This window comes from Ornithorhynchus anatinus, chromosome 10 (genome assembly GCF_004115215.2).
Source record: "Ornithorhynchus anatinus isolate Pmale09 chromosome 10, mOrnAna1.pri.v4, whole genome shotgun sequence".
Classification (NCBI taxonomy): Eukaryota; Metazoa; Chordata; class Mammalia; order Monotremata; family Ornithorhynchidae; genus Ornithorhynchus; species Ornithorhynchus anatinus.
Window position 1 is genome coordinate 51,971,126 of NC_041737.1, and position 17,196 is coordinate 51,988,321.

At 55.9% G+C, this 17,196-nt stretch overlaps 1 protein-coding gene across 4 annotated transcripts; it reads right to left on the reverse strand.

Moving 5' to 3' along the window:
* Positions 1 to 2,771: 2,771 nt before the first annotated feature.
* ADCK2 (aarF domain containing kinase 2) lies at positions 2,772 to 16,230 on the reverse strand. 4 transcript variants are annotated; one of them, XR_003762387.2, is made up of 9 exons: positions 15,197 to 16,230; positions 13,116 to 13,262; positions 11,234 to 11,362; positions 10,956 to 11,051; positions 10,435 to 10,686; positions 10,199 to 10,327; positions 8,896 to 8,949; positions 7,949 to 8,550; positions 2,772 to 3,166 (listed from the first exon to the last, which is right to left on the reverse strand). XR_003762387.2 is itself a non-coding variant. In XM_029073229.2 (8 exons), exons 1-8 carry the CDS (start codon positions 16,067 to 16,069, stop codon positions 8,410 to 8,412), a joined length of 1,821 nt encoding a protein of 606 aa, XP_028929062.1. In that variant the 5' UTR covers positions 16,070 to 16,230; the 3' UTR covers positions 7,921 to 8,409. The 4 variants fall into 4 exon arrangements, 2 of the variants coding, with proteins under 2 accessions (XP_028929062.1, XP_028929063.1); XR_005660480.1 differs by lacking the exon at positions 2,772 to 3,166 and adding an exon at positions 3,717 to 3,762; XM_029073229.2 differs by lacking the exon at positions 2,772 to 3,166 and having other exon boundaries at positions 7,921 to 8,550.
* Between the last annotated feature and the right edge of the window lie 966 nt (positions 16,231 to 17,196).

Sequence of the window (17,196 nt, forward strand, 5' to 3'; positions counted from 1 at the left end):
AAATAAATAGGGGAATAAAAATATATACAAATATAGACCCTCACTCATTGTTCCCAGACTATGGGGTCCTCAGGAGCACAGCAGGTACTCTGTTGGCCCAGTCTGGGCTTGCAATTTGAAGGGTGTTTAGGACAATCCCCCACCTTAAAGGCAAAACATTTCTTAGTCCGTCCGTCCCCAACATCCTCTCTACCCTTATTGATCCAAGGTTGGAGGGTCGGGGCCGGGCAGGGGGCCTGGCCTCTCCATTAAAACCGCATCTCCTCCACGGGGCCTTCCCTGACCAAGCCCTCACATCCTCTTCTCCCGCTCCCTTCTGCATCGCCCTTACACTTCGATTTGCACCTTTTCCTCACCCCTCCCTCAGCCCTGCCGCGCTTATAATAATAGTAATTGTGGTATTTGTTAAGCGCTTATTGTGCCAGGTACTGGACTGAGCTCTGGGGTGGACACAAGTAAATCAGGTGAGACACAGTCCCTGTCCCACATGAGGCTCACTGTCTCAATCCCCATTTTACAAATGAGGTAACGGAGGCTCGGAGAAGTGAAGAGACTTGCCCACGGCCTTATGACTCCCTGGCCTGTGTTCTTGCCACTATGCCATACCCAGAATGAATTTATCTATATTAAAGTCTGTTTTCCTCTCTAGACTGCAAGGTGGTCAGGGAATACACTCTTACATCGTCCTCTCCCAAGCACTTAATGCCCCGCCCACAGTTAGCGCTCACTAAATATGAGTGATCGATCGATTTCCCACTCCCTGGCATCCTGTCTCGGCCTTGGTTCCCACCTCAGCTCTTAGCAAAATGTCATTTCAAGGTGCTGTTCCCCTCTGCTCCACTCCCCAGCCTGCACACGCCGAGGAGTCCTCGTAAATTTCTGGTCCGGCCAGACCCAGGAAGTGGCCCTGGACGTGGCCCTGAAGATCCCTCTGCCCTGGAGCGAACGCATCATCCTCGAGCTCCAGATGTCTCCAGCAGCCAGGCGCAAGGTGGTGGAATCCAGTCCGGATTATCCCTTTCTAGTAGTCCCGGGCTACCGGGCCTCGGGAGGCTACGGGCTAGCCCCGCTGGGCCTGTGCCGCTGGTGGCGGTGTCCTCCGTGGGACAGTCCCGGCCCACCTTGTGGCCCCGTGCCGGTGAGGCGGGCCCCCGGCCCTGCGCCGTGCCCCAGCTGCCTCAAGGCCGGGTGGCCGGATGACCACGGCCCTGTGGGTGGGCAACTGGCAAATGCTCGGGGGCCACCAACGCCGAGAAACAGTATGGCCTAGCGACAACAGCCCGGGCCTGGGATTCAGAAGGACCCAATCCTGGCTCCGCCACTTGTCTGTTGTGTGACCCTAGACAAGTTACTTCACTTCTCTTTGCCTTAGGTACCTCCTCTGTAAATTGGAGATTAAGCTTGTGAGCTCCCCACGTGGGACATGGCTCGGGTCCATCCTGATTAGCTTGTGTCAACCCCAGCACCTACTACAGTGCCTGCCACATAGTAAGCGCTTAGCACATACCATATCAGGAAAAAAAAGACAGAGTGGGCCGAAGGAACGAAAAGGGAGCCTCCCTGCACCATTGCTGGAGAGGAAAGGAAGTGGGGGGAAAGGCCAAAAATGCCCGAAAAAGACCACGTCCTGGGACGAGGCCAGAAGGTGGGGGGCTTCCCGCCCACCTCCCCCAGTGCTTGGCCCGACTGCGCCCCTTTGAGCTGCGCCTCTGAGGTCGGGAGGGCCAACGTCTCTGCAGACTTGTCCTCCTCGGGGCTCTGTTGTTGGCCTCGCCTTGTGAGGCTGATGATTTGTGACCGGTATCGCTTGCAGAGAGGACAGGTCACGGAAGGATCGGACAGCTAATGTTCACTCACCATCGCAAGTCAGTGTTCGCTCGGTGACCCGTCACTGACCATTCGCTTCCCGGCGAAGACCGGCCCCCTCCAACCACACAGACACCGACCCGGATTGGATGGAGACGAATTGCATCTGGCTGGAGGCGGTCTTCTAAGGGACAGAGACTGACTCTGTTCTGAGACACAGACTTTTATCTTCCATTGATCCCCTTAGGCGGGGAGGAGGAGGAGGTGGGACATGATCAGATTTTCTACAGGCTTATCTTTTTGGTGATTGGCTCCATCAGCTGATGACAACCGCTGATTGATGAGTGCCGGTCTGTTGGGGCAACCCTTCAACATGTTCTGAGGCCAGAGTTTAATTTGCTAATCAATGATATTTATTGAGTGCCTACTATGTGCAGAGCACTGTAGTGAGCGTTTGGGAGAGTTCAATCGATCAGTGGCATTTATTGAGCAGAGCACTGTACTAAGCACCAAGCACAGTACAGCGTTCCGCACACAGTAGGCGCTCAATAAATATGACCCACTGACTCGACAGAATGTAACATAATTGGCAGACACCTTCCTTTTTTTTTTCCTATGGTATCTGCTAAGCACTTACCGTTGGCACTGTTCTAAACGCCGGGGTAGATTCCCTCTTTTCCTTAAACAGTCTCTCTGTGAATCACGAAGTAGACTGATTTCTTCTATGCATTCCTCGAATGTTCAACGTGCATTTAGCCGTGACTGTACGCTGTTATTATTGTTTACCAGCCACAGGGTGCGACAGCTCTATGGAACTTGTAAAATACATGCAACACACACCCTCCTTCCTCGTTTCCTTTTTCTTCCACAGAGGGTGTTTCATTCTCTCGCTCAGTTCTTGGTCTTGTAAATGAGGTCCTAACAGCCCCGAGTCAGCCAATTGGAAAGTAGACAGACAGCGCTAGTTTCAGTCGCACACTTCTGTTCATTCATTTATATCCTACCATCTGCCGACCGAACCGGGCCCTCACAGGCACTGAGCCCCGGTGCGTAGCTGGTGGGAGCGAGGCTCGGATTGGTGGTACCTGCGGGTTCCCATCCCCACGGTGGGCGGGTGGGTGACTGTGTGGGTGACACTGCGTCCAAAAGCCCTGGAGAAATGGAAAATTCAGTTTCCTTTCCAAGCGAGGTCTATAAATTCATCATCCAAGTGGATCTGCCTTCACTCTCCCAAGATGGTTCAGGCAGGATCGGGGTGCTGCGGGGCAGTTTCCTTCCAATCACACCAAGGTGGTTCCTTCTCCTCTTCCCAGGAGCCGGGTGTGCTGCTGGACTGAGGTTACAAGGCAGGCAGTGTGGCCTAATGGAAAGGGCAGAGGGCTGGGAGTCAAAGGACCTGGGTTCTAATCCCAGCTCCGCCACATGATTAGACTGTAAGCCCATCAATAGGGATTGTCTCTGTTGCCGAATTGTACATTCCAAGCGCTTAGTACAATGCTTTGCACATAATAAGTGCTGGTGAATGAATGAATGAATGGCTGCTGTGTGACCTTAGGCAAGTCATTTCACTTCTCTGTGCTTCAGTTCCCTCATCTGTAACATGGGGATTGAGACTGTGAGCGCCACATGGGAAAGGGACTCTGCCCAACCCAATTTGCTTACATTTACCCCAGTGCTTAATAGAGTGCCTGGCACATAGTAAGCACTTAATACCACAATTATTATTATTATTATGTGGCACAGGGACCATGTCCAACCTGCTTAGCTTGTATCTATCCCAGCCCTTAGTACAGTGCCTAGCACAGAGTAAGCCTGTAAATACCACTTTAAAAAAAAAATTGTCAGAAATAGAATAGTTACCAGGCCTGATAGGGAGAGGCAGGAATTATTAGCACATAAATCAGTAGCCATGAAGTTTAACCGTGTATTAACCAATGAGTGGTTGTGATGTTTAGCCTGCAGAGAAGAAATGAATTCTAAAATAAGTGATGGAATTAGCATTAGTGGGGCGTTCTGAACATAAGCAGTCGCAGGAGATAAATCTGAAGCGAGGCCTTGAGGTAATAACCATTTCTCTCTCACCTCTTTCACCCTTAAAAAACCAGATAAGCAATGATGGATGATTCTCCGGGCTGAGGCTGTCTCACAGTTTCCCCGGGTTCTTACCTCTGAATCATGACTTTCATCATGCCAGCCCGAGCCGGAGGAAGGCCCAGTGGGGAAGGAAACAGTCTCGCCAACTCCCCCAGGTTATACGCTCCCCACAACAATTTGTTCCTGAGGAGCCACCGCCAGCCCTCCCTCCCCGACCCCCAGTTTACAGGCGAGGAAACCGAGGCAGAGAGGGCAACTGATTTGCCTGAGGTCACTCAGCAGGCCAGTAGTCGAGTTAGGATGAAAAGCTTTAGAAGAATGAAATAGTAGCTGAAGCAGTGTGGCTTAGAGGACAGAGCCCGGGCCTGGGAGTCGGAAGGACCTGGGTTCTAATCCCAGCTCCACCAAGTGTCTGCTGTGTGACCTTGGACAAGCAGCTTCACTTGTCTATGCCCTAATTACCTCATCTGTAAAAAAATGGGGATTAAGAGTGTGAGCTTAACGTGGGACAAGGACTGTGTACAATTTGATCAACTTGCATCTACCCCAGCACTTAGCATGGTGCTTGGCACATAGTAAGCACTTAACAAGTACCAAAATTATTATTATTATTAGTCCCAGCTCCACCACTTGTCTGTTGTGTGACCTTGGACAAGTCACTTCGCTTCTCTGGGCCTCCGTTTCCTCATCTGTAAAATGGGGATTAAGGCTCTGAGCACCAAGTGGGATACGGACTGTGTCCAACCAGATTAGCTTGTATCTACTGCAGTTTTTGTAGAGTGTCTGGCCCACAGTAAGCACATAAATACTGTTAAAAAAAAAAGAGGGAGGGACATCAGGTATTTAATCTCCGTTTTACAGAGGCGGACACAGGCAAACTCCAATGACTGCCACAGGTCACATACAAAGCAAAGTGGCAGATCTGAGATGAGAACCCAGGTTTCCTGTCTCCTAGGCCTATGCTCCTTCCACTAGGTCATGCTACTTCTCAAGCTTGAAGGGGATGTTTTGCTTAATCCAACAGTCAATGGTCTTTAAGTGCTTACTGTGTGCAGAGGACACTGTATTAGATGCTTGAGAGAGTACAACAGTTAATCAGTGGTATTTACTACACACTTACTGTATGCAGAGCACTGCACTATATGCTTGGGAGAGGACAACACAACAGAGTTGGTGAGGCGAGGCCTTCTACCCTCCATCTGATGGGGAAACCAAAATTATAATCAATTCCAGGTAGGAGGAGGAGGTATGGGGGCACGAAGCAGAAAGAAAGTGCAGAAAGAGGGCAGGACACATTACCATAAGTGGACTTGTAGTTTCAAAATCATCAATAAACCTGGTTTTGTGCTTTTTTTCCAGCATGGAACCTGCATTGTCTGGCTCATTTCTCTTTTCACTAACACAAAAGAAGCCTGGATTCTCGAGGATTGCCCTTATATGCTTTTGAAAAGGAAACTGGATTTTTTTTTGTGGGGACAAGTAGGAACACAAAACAATTGTAAACCTGGCCCTCCCACATGGTACATTGAAGCTCTAAAGAAAATTATATTTGTAATTGATTTAAACAACCACAATGAGCCCCAATCCCCGCACTGAAAGCCCTGGGCAAGCAGCTCTGCCACTTGACTGCCGTGTGACCCTGAGCAAGCCACTCACTTCTCTGGGTTACCTCATCTGTAAAGGGGAATCAAGACTGTGAGCACTACATGGGACGGGGACTGCGTCCAACCCCATTTGCTTGTATCCACTCCAGCGCTTAGTACAGTGCCTGGTACATAATAAGCACTTAAATACAAATACCACCACCCCAAATCAAGCATCAAGAGATGAGAAGAGCGCAGGCTCGGGCGGCCTTCCTGCCCTCTGGCAAAGCGCTACTGCTTGGCTTAGGAGGAGGAAGCGGGAATGCTTCCAAGAACGGAACAACTTGGCACTATAGTTGTCCCACCCTTCAAATTGCTCCCCCCGCACTCCATCCAGAAAAAGTCCTTGGTATCACCGGTTCCACACTTCCCCAATCCACCCTGCCCAAGGAATGTCCCTGGCTTAGGAGAAGCACCCTCCTACCATCCCTCCAGGCTGTCCATCTTGGAGTTCCTCTTCCCAGCTGACTGCACGTGAGACAGTAAGCTTCTCGAGGGCAGAGGTCGGTATCTACTGTACTCTCCCAATTGCTTAATACTCTGTACATGGTAGGAGTTCAATATACTGATGGACTGCTTGATGAATAATAACTGGCTAACTTTGGGCAAATCACTTCATCTCTATGCCTCAATTTCCTCATCTGCAAAATGGGTTTTCCAATACCTTTTCTCCCTCCTACTTAAAGTGAGGCCCATGTAGAATAGGGACTGTCTGACCTGACTGTGCTGTATCTCCCCCAGCGCCTACTGCAGTGCTCAGCACCTAATAAAGGCTTAACAGATACTATCATGGTTATTATTATGGTATTTAAGTGTTTACTAGATGCCACGCGCAATTCTGAGCACTGGGGAAGGTACAAGATAATCAGGCCAGACAGTCAGTGACGTTCACACTCTGAAGTAGGAGGGCTTTCTCCGCCAGGCTTTCCCTGTCTCCACCAGTGACTCCAATAAGCCCCCCATCATCTTCTTGGGACCCCTCATCTTCTTGAGATTCTCCCCTCTTCCTCCCACAATCATTAAGAGGGATCACTCTTCCTCAATCAAAGAGTTCGGAGCCCGTTAGAGATTCCGATTCAAGTCCTCATGGAAACCAACCGATTTGTCGCTCTCCGTTTTGGGCCAGATTTCAAAGATGTAGAAACAAAGATCATTTTCAAAAACCCCAGATCACAGAAGTCCACAGATGAAAGTTCATTCCAGTCAACTTTTGGTCAATCAGTGAGCTCTTACTGTGTGCAGACCGTCGTACTACGCTCTTCTTTTACTGGTATTTGTTAAACACTTACTATGTGCCAGGCACTGGGGTAGAGTCAAGTGAATCAGGATGAACCCAGTCCCGGCCCCACAACAGGCTCAGATTCTTAATCCCCATTTTACAGATGAGATTACTGAGGCAAAGAGAAGTGAGGTGCTTTGCCCAAGGGCACACAGCCAACAAGTGGCAGAGCCAGGATTAGAACCCAGATCCTTCTGACTCTCAGGCCCGAGCTCTATCCACTAGGCAACACTGCTTCTCTTGTATGAGCTTACAGTCTAGAGGGGGAGTCTCGACAAGACCCTGGAGAATGAGTGTCAGGATCCCTGAGGCCAGAACTCTCCCCGGTCCCTAGAGCGCGTGCTGGTGAAAGCTCAGCAGGACTGTGATGGGCGCCACCCCCCCCCCCCCCCATTGGAAGCTCCTTGTGGGCAGAGAATGTGTCTATCAACTCTGTTACACTGTACCCTCCCAAGAGCCTAGTAATCTGCCCGCTAAGCACCAGTAAATACCAGCGGTCAATAAATACCACTGATTGGAGTCTAGGTCCACAGTTAAGCCTCTTGGAAAAGATCATCTCCCAACACCTCCCAGAGACTCCATGCCCTGCAGCTTTCTGGAGGCGAAAGAAAGAGGCATTTTTTTTTTTAACTTGGGACCACTCAGTCAATCAATCAATCGTATTTATTGAGCATTTACGGTGTGCCGAGCATATGCTAAGCGCACGGGAGAGTACATGCTAACAGTTGATAGAGCCTGCCCACAATGAGCAGCTTATCTCTTTTGACCATTCTGGCATTTTATGCTGGCCTCCCCAGTAGGGTATAAGCTCCTTGTGGGCAGGGAACTTGTCACTGTCCCAATTGCCTACTTCACAACTGTACTGACCCAAATGGGCACCCAATAAATGTGACTTGTTCCACCACCATTATCCACCACCACCACCCCGACTCCCTGCTCCCCAGCGATCCCCCGTGCCACCAACAGAACCCAGCTCCTCACCCCGACCCCGCAGGGCCGTGAAAGAGGGTCCAGTCCCCCGCCTTGGATGGGCCACGCTACACCATTGGAGGCTTCTAAGAGGGCTGGTGTCTCCCGACCCTGGAAGCTCACTAGATCTCCAGGGGGTTGGGTTCCATTTTCTTACCATGACAGAGTTTAGCCGGCCACCATTTTAAGCCCAGGGAAAGGACTCTAAATGGCTGATTTTTCTGCGTCGGTAGCTTCGACCATTTTCTCTGCAGTTCTTGCTCCTCGCCCGGTTCCTCCAAAATCCTTTGGCCACGATTGGGGGGAAGGGAGAAGATGGGAGAGAGCTCCAGTCTGGATGATCGGTCTCGGGACTGCATTTGGGTTCCGGCGCCTACCCTGAGCCCCCAGTATAGAGCCCGGCCCCCTGGTAGGGGCTCAACCGACGTCTGTCCACCGGCACGCTGATCCAGTACTCGCTCGTTCTTAACCATGAAAGAACTGCCCGAGGCCAGCGATGGGCTGGAAGTGGAGAGCGGAGGCCCGGGGAGAAGGTAGACCCGGGGAGAGGGTCTTGTGGCCAGAGAGGGACACGGGTAACGAGGTTCCAGGCCCACCTCCTGCTCCCCTGCCCCCCGCCTAGAGTGCAGCAGTTGAGTTTCTGATGAGGAGAGGCTTGGCGGCCTCCAGGATGTTCAGCCCTGGGTCCAGGGAGCGGCCCAGCCCTTCCAGCACCATGATGGCCAAGACCATTGAGGCAAAGTTGCTCTCTAGCTTCACCTGAAACAGTGAGAGCAGAGGCAGGCCGTCGGCGGGGTGGGGGAGTCTCTCCGAGACCAGCCGGACCCACTCCCCAACCCGGTCACCTCCAAGGGCAGCAAGGGCATCGGGAGGGGCACGGAGTCCCCGGGGCTCTTGGGGTACCGCTTTCCGTCAACCCCCAGGCCCCGGCGGCCCGGACCGAATGCTTCCAAAGGCCCGAAGTGGGGATCAAAGCGGGAGGCCCGGAGGCGGGCACCACGACGCTACCTCCCTGCCGCTGGGCAGATACGGTCCATCCCGCTCCGCTGCCACCCGGCCCTCCCGTCCAGCGGGCCCCTGCTTGAGCAGGAGAGCCCGGCTCACCTTGTGGGTCATCAGCAGCTTGAAGACACTGGACAGCAGGTCAGCCACCTGGAGCTGGAAGGGAAGAGGGAGTCTCACGGCGGAGACCCAGGGACGCCCTGCCGGCCCCAGCCTGAAAGCCTTTTTTTCCCGCTAGCTGCCTGGACTCCTCCCCCAAGAATGGACATCTCCTGGAGAGGGAAGCTGGGGAGACGTTCTCCTCCGCCCCCACCCCCCGCCCTTTGCAGGCCGGGGGCAGTCAGGGTGAAGATGCCAGATATCCAGCCTGCCCTCCCAGGCAAGGGAGGCAACCCCTCCCTCTCCTCCCAAACGCTCTGCTCCTCTAATGCCAATGTACTCGCTCCTCTCTCTTACCACCTACTCCTCAATCAATCATTGGCATTTTCTGAGTGCTTATTGGGTGCAGAGCACTGTACCATGCTCTTGGGAGAGTATGAGTACAACAGAACAACATAACTGAGTTGGTTATATTGCTCTCAACACTCAAGCCGTCGTACCAAAAGTCGACCATTATCCCCATTTTCAAAGCCATATTAACATCACATCTCCTCCAGGAAGCCTTCCCTGATTAACCTCTCATCCCTCCCACCCTATTCTCTCTCTTCTGCAACCACGCACTTAAGTCTGTACCCCCTAAGAGCTCTGCTCCCCTCACACCACTTATGTACAGATCCTTCCGCTCCTTTAATATTTTCACATCCATCTTCCCTGCTAAATTGTAAATTCCTCAAGGGCAGGAGGGTCGTGTCTTCCTACCCTATGGTACTCTCCCAAGTGTTCACCACAGTGCTCTGCACAGAGTAAACTCTACGTGAAAAGCACTGTACTAAGAGCTTGGGACAGTACAACAGAATTAGCCGACACTTTCCCTGCCCACAACGAGCTTAGAGTCCAGAGGGAGAGGCAGAGATTAATATGAACGAATAAGTAATTTATATCGAATTTAAAGATTTGTACAAAAGAGCATTGAGGTTGTGGGTGGGAAAATATCAAGTGTCCAAAGGTCAATAAAGACCACTGATTGACTGATTGACTCTGGGTGCACCAGAGGGCAGAGGGTGGAAACAGCCTGTGAACTACACACTCTCCCATGCTCAGCCCCCAAGTGAGTGCTCAATAAATACCACTGATGGAGTTGCTTTGCTCTCAGCAGGTGCTCAACGAACACCAAAAAGAGCAGCCCAAGGGGAAGCAGGACCTCCCTTAGGGTCCGAGAAGAGGCTAAAGCCGAGGTATGGGACATCTGGGAGCCGAGGGAGGAAAGGGGGAGACGGGGGTCCCGGTCCCCACCTGGCTCACCCACCTTGCCCAGGGAGACGGTGTTCTCCCGGGCCCGGGTCACCAGGTCCGCCATCTCAGCCTTGAAGCGTTCCACGTCGCGGCACTCGCTGGCCCGAGCATGGTGCAGGATGAGCTCGGCCACTCTCTCGCCCTGGTTGGGGGTTGGGGAGGGGGAGAAGGGTGGTCCCCGGGTGTCAGGGCCCCACACCCCACCGGGGGGGCCATCGGCCTCCACGCACTCCCCAGCGGCGGCCTCACCTGCCCCAACACGACGGCCCGGAAGACGGCGCGGAAGTTCTCGCGGTCGGCCTCCTGCAGCTCCGCGACGATGCCCGCGTCCAGCAGCACCAGCCGCAGGGGGGGAGCGGGCGGCTTCGCGGCCGCCACCGGGGGATTGCGGGCACCCGCCGGGCCCGGCCGGTCCACCCTGCTCCCACCCGGGCTATCTCCGCCCTGGACCAGGATGTTCCCGGGGTGCAGGTCAGCATGCACCAGGTTGTCCACAAACACCTGGAGGGAGAGGTGCATCTAGGCCGCTGAGACCACCCCCGCCAGTCCTCCTTGGAGTTCCAGTGCCTCGCCCGCCCCTCCGGTGGATCCTCTCTGCCCAACCCCATCGCAATCCGGCCTTTCCACCCGCCGCCCGTCTCCTGAGTCTTGTCCCTGCCAGAGCCGGGGTGGCAGTGGAGGGATTGGGGGGGATTTCCCAGCCCCGTGCCGGCCGGAGGGGGCTCCCAGCACCCACCCCCTGTTCCCGCAGATCCACACCCCTGCCCTACCATCTTCAGGAGCATGTCGATGCCCAGCCTGGCTATTTTCCTTTTGAGCTCCGGAGGAACGGCCAACGGCAGGTAGCTGGAGACGGGCACGCTTTCCTGCAAGCAAAGGCACGCAGGGCGTTGGCCTCCCAGACCGCCCACCTCGCCCTTCCGCGGACCCTCGGGTTGAGGTCTGGTGCCCATCAGCCCCGCACCCCCTCGCCCACCTCTGGCCAACGATGGAAGGGCCTGGAGGAGTTTAACCGCGAGACCCCCCCACCCCGTCCCCGCCCTCGCACTTCAAAAGTTTCCACCAGGAGGCTGCTGGTGACGAAGGGCCGCAGGGGGGTGGGGAACCGGACGAAGTCCACGTGCCGGAAGTTGTGGTGGAAGCGCTCCAGGTTCCAGGCTTCATAGCGTAGGTCGATCTGTGGCCGGAGGCAGGAGAGAGGTCGGGGACCCCTTGCCGGTGAACGGAGGGCGCCAGGGGAGGGGAGCTGGGAGCGGCCCCCCGCCCGATCCGGTGAAGCACGGGTCCCCGGGAGCCCCGGCCCCGCCTGGGATGGAGAGGCAGCCACGAAGGGGGAGCCCTGCCCCCCGGTATCTCACCCCAAACGGCCGGCAAGGAAGACTGACGCGCTAGTTCCTCCACACATTTCAGTTTCAATGGCAAACCGGGGTTCTCCCCGCATGGCATGGCGGGGGCTCCCGCCCCGGAGAGGCCATCGGGAAAGCCGCGGCCCAGAGCTGGCCGCCTTCGATCCTGCTGGCCACCTCGCCCCCAGGCTCCACACAACTTTCCCCAAACGGGCCGGGCGGTCCGGTGAGATGGAGAAAGCGGCTGTGGCTCGTGACTGGCTATGGGGCAGATGAGCAAACCTAGACACCGAACCGAGCAGAGCCACTCTCTAGACGAAGGGTGCTGACCACCGGGTTCCCTCAGGGGCCCACAGATGGGGAGTCGGAAGACTGGGGAGCCGGGGAGGAGACAGCCTCTGGCTGCACCTCCTGCAGGCTCCTAATCGTGGGGCTATTTAGTGAGCACCCCCTGGGGGCAAGGGACTGGGTGAAGCAGTGGGGAACTTCCAAAAAGCAAAGTGTCCCGTTCCCTAACCTCGAAGAGCTGAGGGTCTGTCAGCCCTGTCACCGGGCAGCAGGGTGGGAGACGGGGACCACCCACCCCAACCCGATGAGAAGCAGCATGGCCCTGTGCCAAGAGCACAGGCCTGGCAGTCAGAGAACCTGGGCTGTCATCCCAGGTCTGCCATTTGTCCACTGTGGGACCTTGAGCAAGTTATTTCAAGTTACTTCCCTCAGCTGTACAATGGGAATTAAGACCATGAACCCCATGTGCGACAGGGACTGGGTCCAACTTGATGAGCTTGTCTCTACCCCAGTGTTTAGGACGGTGCCTGACACACAGTAAAAGCCTAACGGATGCCACTGAAAGAAAAAAAACCCCGAGAGCCCCAAAAGAGGCCAAGCCGCTTTGGTGCATGTCCTGGATGGGTGGGTGGCCCAGGCAAAGACAGGCCTTGACCATCCCGCTCCGACCCACAGAGGCGGGATTTTGTGGGCTGTGGGCTACGCAGTGAGAGGGACTGGCATGTCCCTTACTGCTGGACTCCTGCTAGCTCAACCCCAAGCTGGTCCGGAAGGACCCAGAGGCCGGCCATCGCTCCTGGGGACGATGTTTGCTGGGGGGCTTCCAAGCGGCTAAAGTGTTAACCCCTCAAGAGGAGGTGGAGTGAGACCAGTCTGGGGAAGCGGAGGGCAGAGCAGCCAGCTGTTAAGTGGCAACAGGCCAGGCCTCCCCACCCCACCTGACAACTCAAGTCCAGAGTGACCCACGAGGCACGGCCAAGGGCCGGTGGAGAAGGGGATCCCAATACCACCAACCCCCAGGCTAACTGTTCCCTGATCTCCGCCCCCAGGGCCGGGGGGAGCCAGCTCTTGGGGCTTCCCCAAGAAGCAGAGTGTTGGCCTAGTGGAAAGAGCCCTGGGTTCTAATCCCGGCTCCGCCACTTGCCTCCTGGGTGACCTTGGGCAAATGGTTTAATTCCTCCGTGCCTCAGTTTCCTTATCTGTTCCCCCCTCCTCCCCTTGGCCCAGAAGCCCCATGTGGGGCAGCACTATATGACACCCCCACTATGACCATAATATGGGCGGGGGGAAGCTCACCTGTTGAATCATGAGCTTCTCAAACTCCTCCAAGATCTCCGTCAAGCTGAGCCACTTGACCCCTGGCAACAGCCCCAGGACGCGGCTGCCCATCTTCATCAGCAGTAAATCTATGTGGACTTTTTGAGCCAGGCCGGGATGCAGGACCTGCCCAAGGGAGAAAAACAGAAGGCCCAGGCTCGCAGACGTGTCATCTACCGACAGATTGGGGGCAGTCGGGTGACCCGGGGGCCCTCACTCACTCTAGCCAGGCCGACCACGCAAATAAATGGCAAGAGCCTGGGCTTGGGAGTCAGAGATCATGGGTTCTAATCCCAGCTCCGCCACGTGTCTGCTGTGTGACCTTGGGCAAGTCCCTTCACTTCTCTGTGCCTCTGCTCCTGCATCTGTAAAATGGGAATTAAGACTGTGAGCCCCATGTGGGACAGGGATTATGTCCAACTTGATTTGCTTGTATCCACCCCAGTGCTTAGTACCGTGCCTGGAACCTAGTAGGTGCTTAAGAAATACCCAATTATTATTGTTACAATTATTATTATTATCCTTTCTGGGGATAACTAATAGGAGGGGAAACAGGAGCCGGAGGAAAGCAGTTGCAGGACAGCTGCGAGTCAGGAATCGTCCCACCAGCTATTATCCAGGCCCTCTGTGGCTCCTGCTCCCTCACCGCCTGCCTCCGGGATTCACTCATCCGTTACCCATTAGGGCGTCCTCCACGAAAGGGAAGACGTTGAGACTCGGAAATCCGCTCAATTTCCTTTGACCGGCCAGAGGCAGCTTGGTTTAGGGGAACCAACCTGGGACTCGGGAGTCAGGAGACCCGGATTCCAGCTTGCCGGCTCTGCTTGACCCTGGGCAAGTCACTCAACCTCTCGGTGCTTCAGTTTCCTCAGCTGTAACACAGAGATAAAATACCTCCTTCTCTCTGTCGGGGGAGACAGTCTGTATCCCATAACCCGGCATTCAGGAGGGTCTGGATAAATAAATTATCACTGTGGAAAGCTGAGGTTTTCAGATCATCTATGTGCCACCATAATCAAGTGTTAGCCAGGAAAGTCATCCCAAAGAGGGGAATTTTGGACCTTGCTCGGTCTCCTGTCAATCGGGACAGTTTCACATCGCTGGGAAGCAGTGCGGCCTAGTGGAAGGAGTACAGGCCTGGGAGTCAAGGGACCTGGGTTCTAGTCCCAGCTCTGCCACTAGCTTGCTGTGGGACCTTGGGCAAATCAATTAAATTTTCTAGGCCTCAAATTACCTCAACTGTAAAATGAGGATTGAGACTGTGAGCCTTACGTGGGACGTGATGTGTGCCCAACCTCATTAGGTTGTATCTACCACCGTGCTTCACATAGTGCCTGGCACATAGTAAGCACTAAATGAATCTCTTTAAAAAAAAAAGTCCCAGGTTACATCGACTAAGGGCAGACCAAGCTTCCAGATTCAGAGGGAGGTGAGACGTCAGAATACCCATCAGAAGGATGATACAGAATTGCTTTTTCTGGAGGCTTCTTGGATGGGATCCACACCCCACATCGACCCACCCCCGGCCTCAAATGAAGAAACAACCCTGCTCCGAGGCAGGGGATGGACAATTGACCTCTGGAAGCACCGAGGCCCCTTGGAGTCTGGTAAGTCTGACTCAAGGTGGCCGACTGCCTCCCGCCAAAGCCAAGCGTGTGGAAGAGGTGACTCCGGGGGCTCTCTGAAGATGACGGTCCCGGTCCGCGGAGGGGAAGTGCTCGACCCAGGACCGCCTTTCCGAAACCATCAAATCCAAGCTCACCTACACTCCACTGAGCCGGTAATAACGGCCGCATCTGTCCAGCACTTACAGTACACGCTGCACTGACAGCTGGGGTCGGGACGAGGTAATCGGGTCGGACACAGAGTCCGGCCCACATCCGGCTCGCCGCCTTAAGCCCCATTTTACACACGAGGTAACCGAGGCACAGAGAAGCGGCTCGCCCGAGGTCACGCAACGGACAGGCGGTGGAGCCGGGCTTAAAACCGAGGTCCTTCTGACTTCCAGGCCCGTGTCCTACGCGTCGGGCCACGTGGCTTCCCTGAGCGGAAGCACTCACCTTGACGGCCACCGGGATCCGGTGGTCCGGCTCAGCCCCGCAGGCTGGGGGTGGCGAGGGGTTTCTGCCCGGGGGGCTTCCGGCCCCCTGCGCCTCGGGCGACGGGGGATCCGGCCAAGCGCCCTCCAGCTTCTGCCCCGCCCACAGACGCCCCAAGAGGCCTCGCAGGCCCGACCCCGGCCGGGCCCCCGACCCCGAGCGGGGGTCCTCCAGGCGGTCAACGCTGACGTAGGCTTTGTACACTTGGGCGACGCAGCCGGCCCCCACGGGCTCCTCGCTGTCGAAGCGGAGGGCCCGCCGCCAGTCCTCCCCCACGGCGCCCCGGAGGACCAGCTCGGTGTGGGCCCAGGGGTGCGGGGCGGCGCGAACGTGCAGGCGGGAGAACGTGGCGCAGAACTCCTCCGAGAAGAGATCGCGCCGGGTGCCGGCCCACTGGCCCAGTTTGATGTAGGTGGGGCCCGAGGACTCGGCGGCCTTGAGCAGCAGGCGCAGCCAGAGGGAGGACAGGCGGGGCGACAGGCGGGCGAGGGGGTAGGCCAAGAGCAGGGGCGCGAACTTCAGCAGCAGCACGCAGGCCCGCAGGCCCAGGCGCAGCCCCAGGCCCAGCTGCCGGAGGAGGCGGCCCAGGAGCGGGGCTCCGGTGGGCTCCGAGCCGGTCCCGGCCGGGGCGGCCCCGGCCGGGGAGTGTGGCTCCCTCCCAGAATCCTCTCTGCTCCCCCACAAGGCCAACGCCAGCTTCGGCCAAGCCTGTGAGAAGCGCAGGGCGGGCGCCTCATCGGGCCGGCGTCCCGCCGCCCCTCGGCCCCTTCGGGCCTCGAAGCCCCTTAATGGGGCCAGGCAGACCCTGGCAGAGAAACGCCAGAAGACCATCATGGCCCCTGGGGGTTTGCTCCCCTCCTCCCCGACCCGGGGGCTTCAATCGATCGATCAATAGTATCGATTCCCTTTGGGGTCACGAGGCTGAGGGGAGGCCACCGCCTTTTCCCGCCCTCCGGGCCTCCCGTCGCCCCCTTCCCCTTTCCCCTCAGGCCCCACGTGCCCGGACACGTGAGGGGGGGGGGGGAGCTGGCAGCGAGACCGGAAACCGCGCGCTCCTCGCGCCCGGCGCGCGGCCGCGCCGATTCGGGGGGAAAGACTTCCGGTAGAGGAGGCCCCGCCCCCCTCCGGGCCCCGCCCCTTAAAGGGCCAGGCGCCCCGGTCTGGAGCGGGAGGGGCCGCGACGGTCACGTGACCGCGGAGCGGGGACGCGCGCCCCCCTCTGGTGGCCACCGGGACCACACTCGGATGCCGCCAATGCCCGGGAGTCCAGAAGGGTGAAAGGGAGGCCCTGATGGGCGTTGCCACTTTATTAATAATAATGTTGGTATTTGTTAAGCGCTGACTATGTGCAGAGCACTGTTCGAAGCGCTGGGGGAGATACAAGCCCCTTTCCCCTCAGGCTGTCCCACGTGAGGCTCACAGTCTTCATCCCCGTTTTCCAGATGAGGTCACTGAGGCCCAGAGAAGTGAAGTGACTTGCCCACAGTCACGCAGCTGACAAGTGGCAGAGCTGGGATTATTATTATCATCATTGATAATAATAATATGATTTGTTAAGCACTTACTAGAGGTGTCAAGCACTCAACTAAGCGCTGGGGTTGATACAAGACGGGGAGCCCGTTGTTGGGTCGGGATCATCTATCTGTTGCCCAACTACTATCCAAGTACAGTGTTCTGCACACAATAAGCGCTCAATAAATACGATCGAATGAATGAATAATAATGTTGGTATTTGTTAAGAGCTTACTATGTGCAGAGCACTGTTCGAAGCCCTGGGGGTGATACAGGGTCATCAGGTTGTCCCACGTGAGGCTCACAGTCTTCATCCCCATTTTACAGATGAGGGAGCTGAGGTACAGAGAGGTGAAGTGACTTGCCCAGAGTCACATAGCCAATAAGTGGCAGAGCTGGAATTTGAACCCATGACCTCTGACTCCCAAGCCTGGGCTCTTTCCACTGAG

Coding starts and splice junctions, on each gene's coding strand:
- ADCK2 (XM_029073229.2), bottom strand. CDS start 16,069: ATGATGGTCTTCTGGCGTTTCTCTGCCAGGGTCTGCCTGGCCCCATTA. Junction 13,263..15,196: donor GGATCCCGGTGGCCGTCAAG/GTGAGTGCTTCC, acceptor TCCCTTGGGCAG/GTCCTGCATCCCGGCCTGGC. Junction 10,328..10,434: donor GGGCCGTCGTGTTGGGGCAG/GTGAGGCCGCCG, acceptor ACCCCCAACCAG/GGCGAGAGAGTGGCCGAGCT.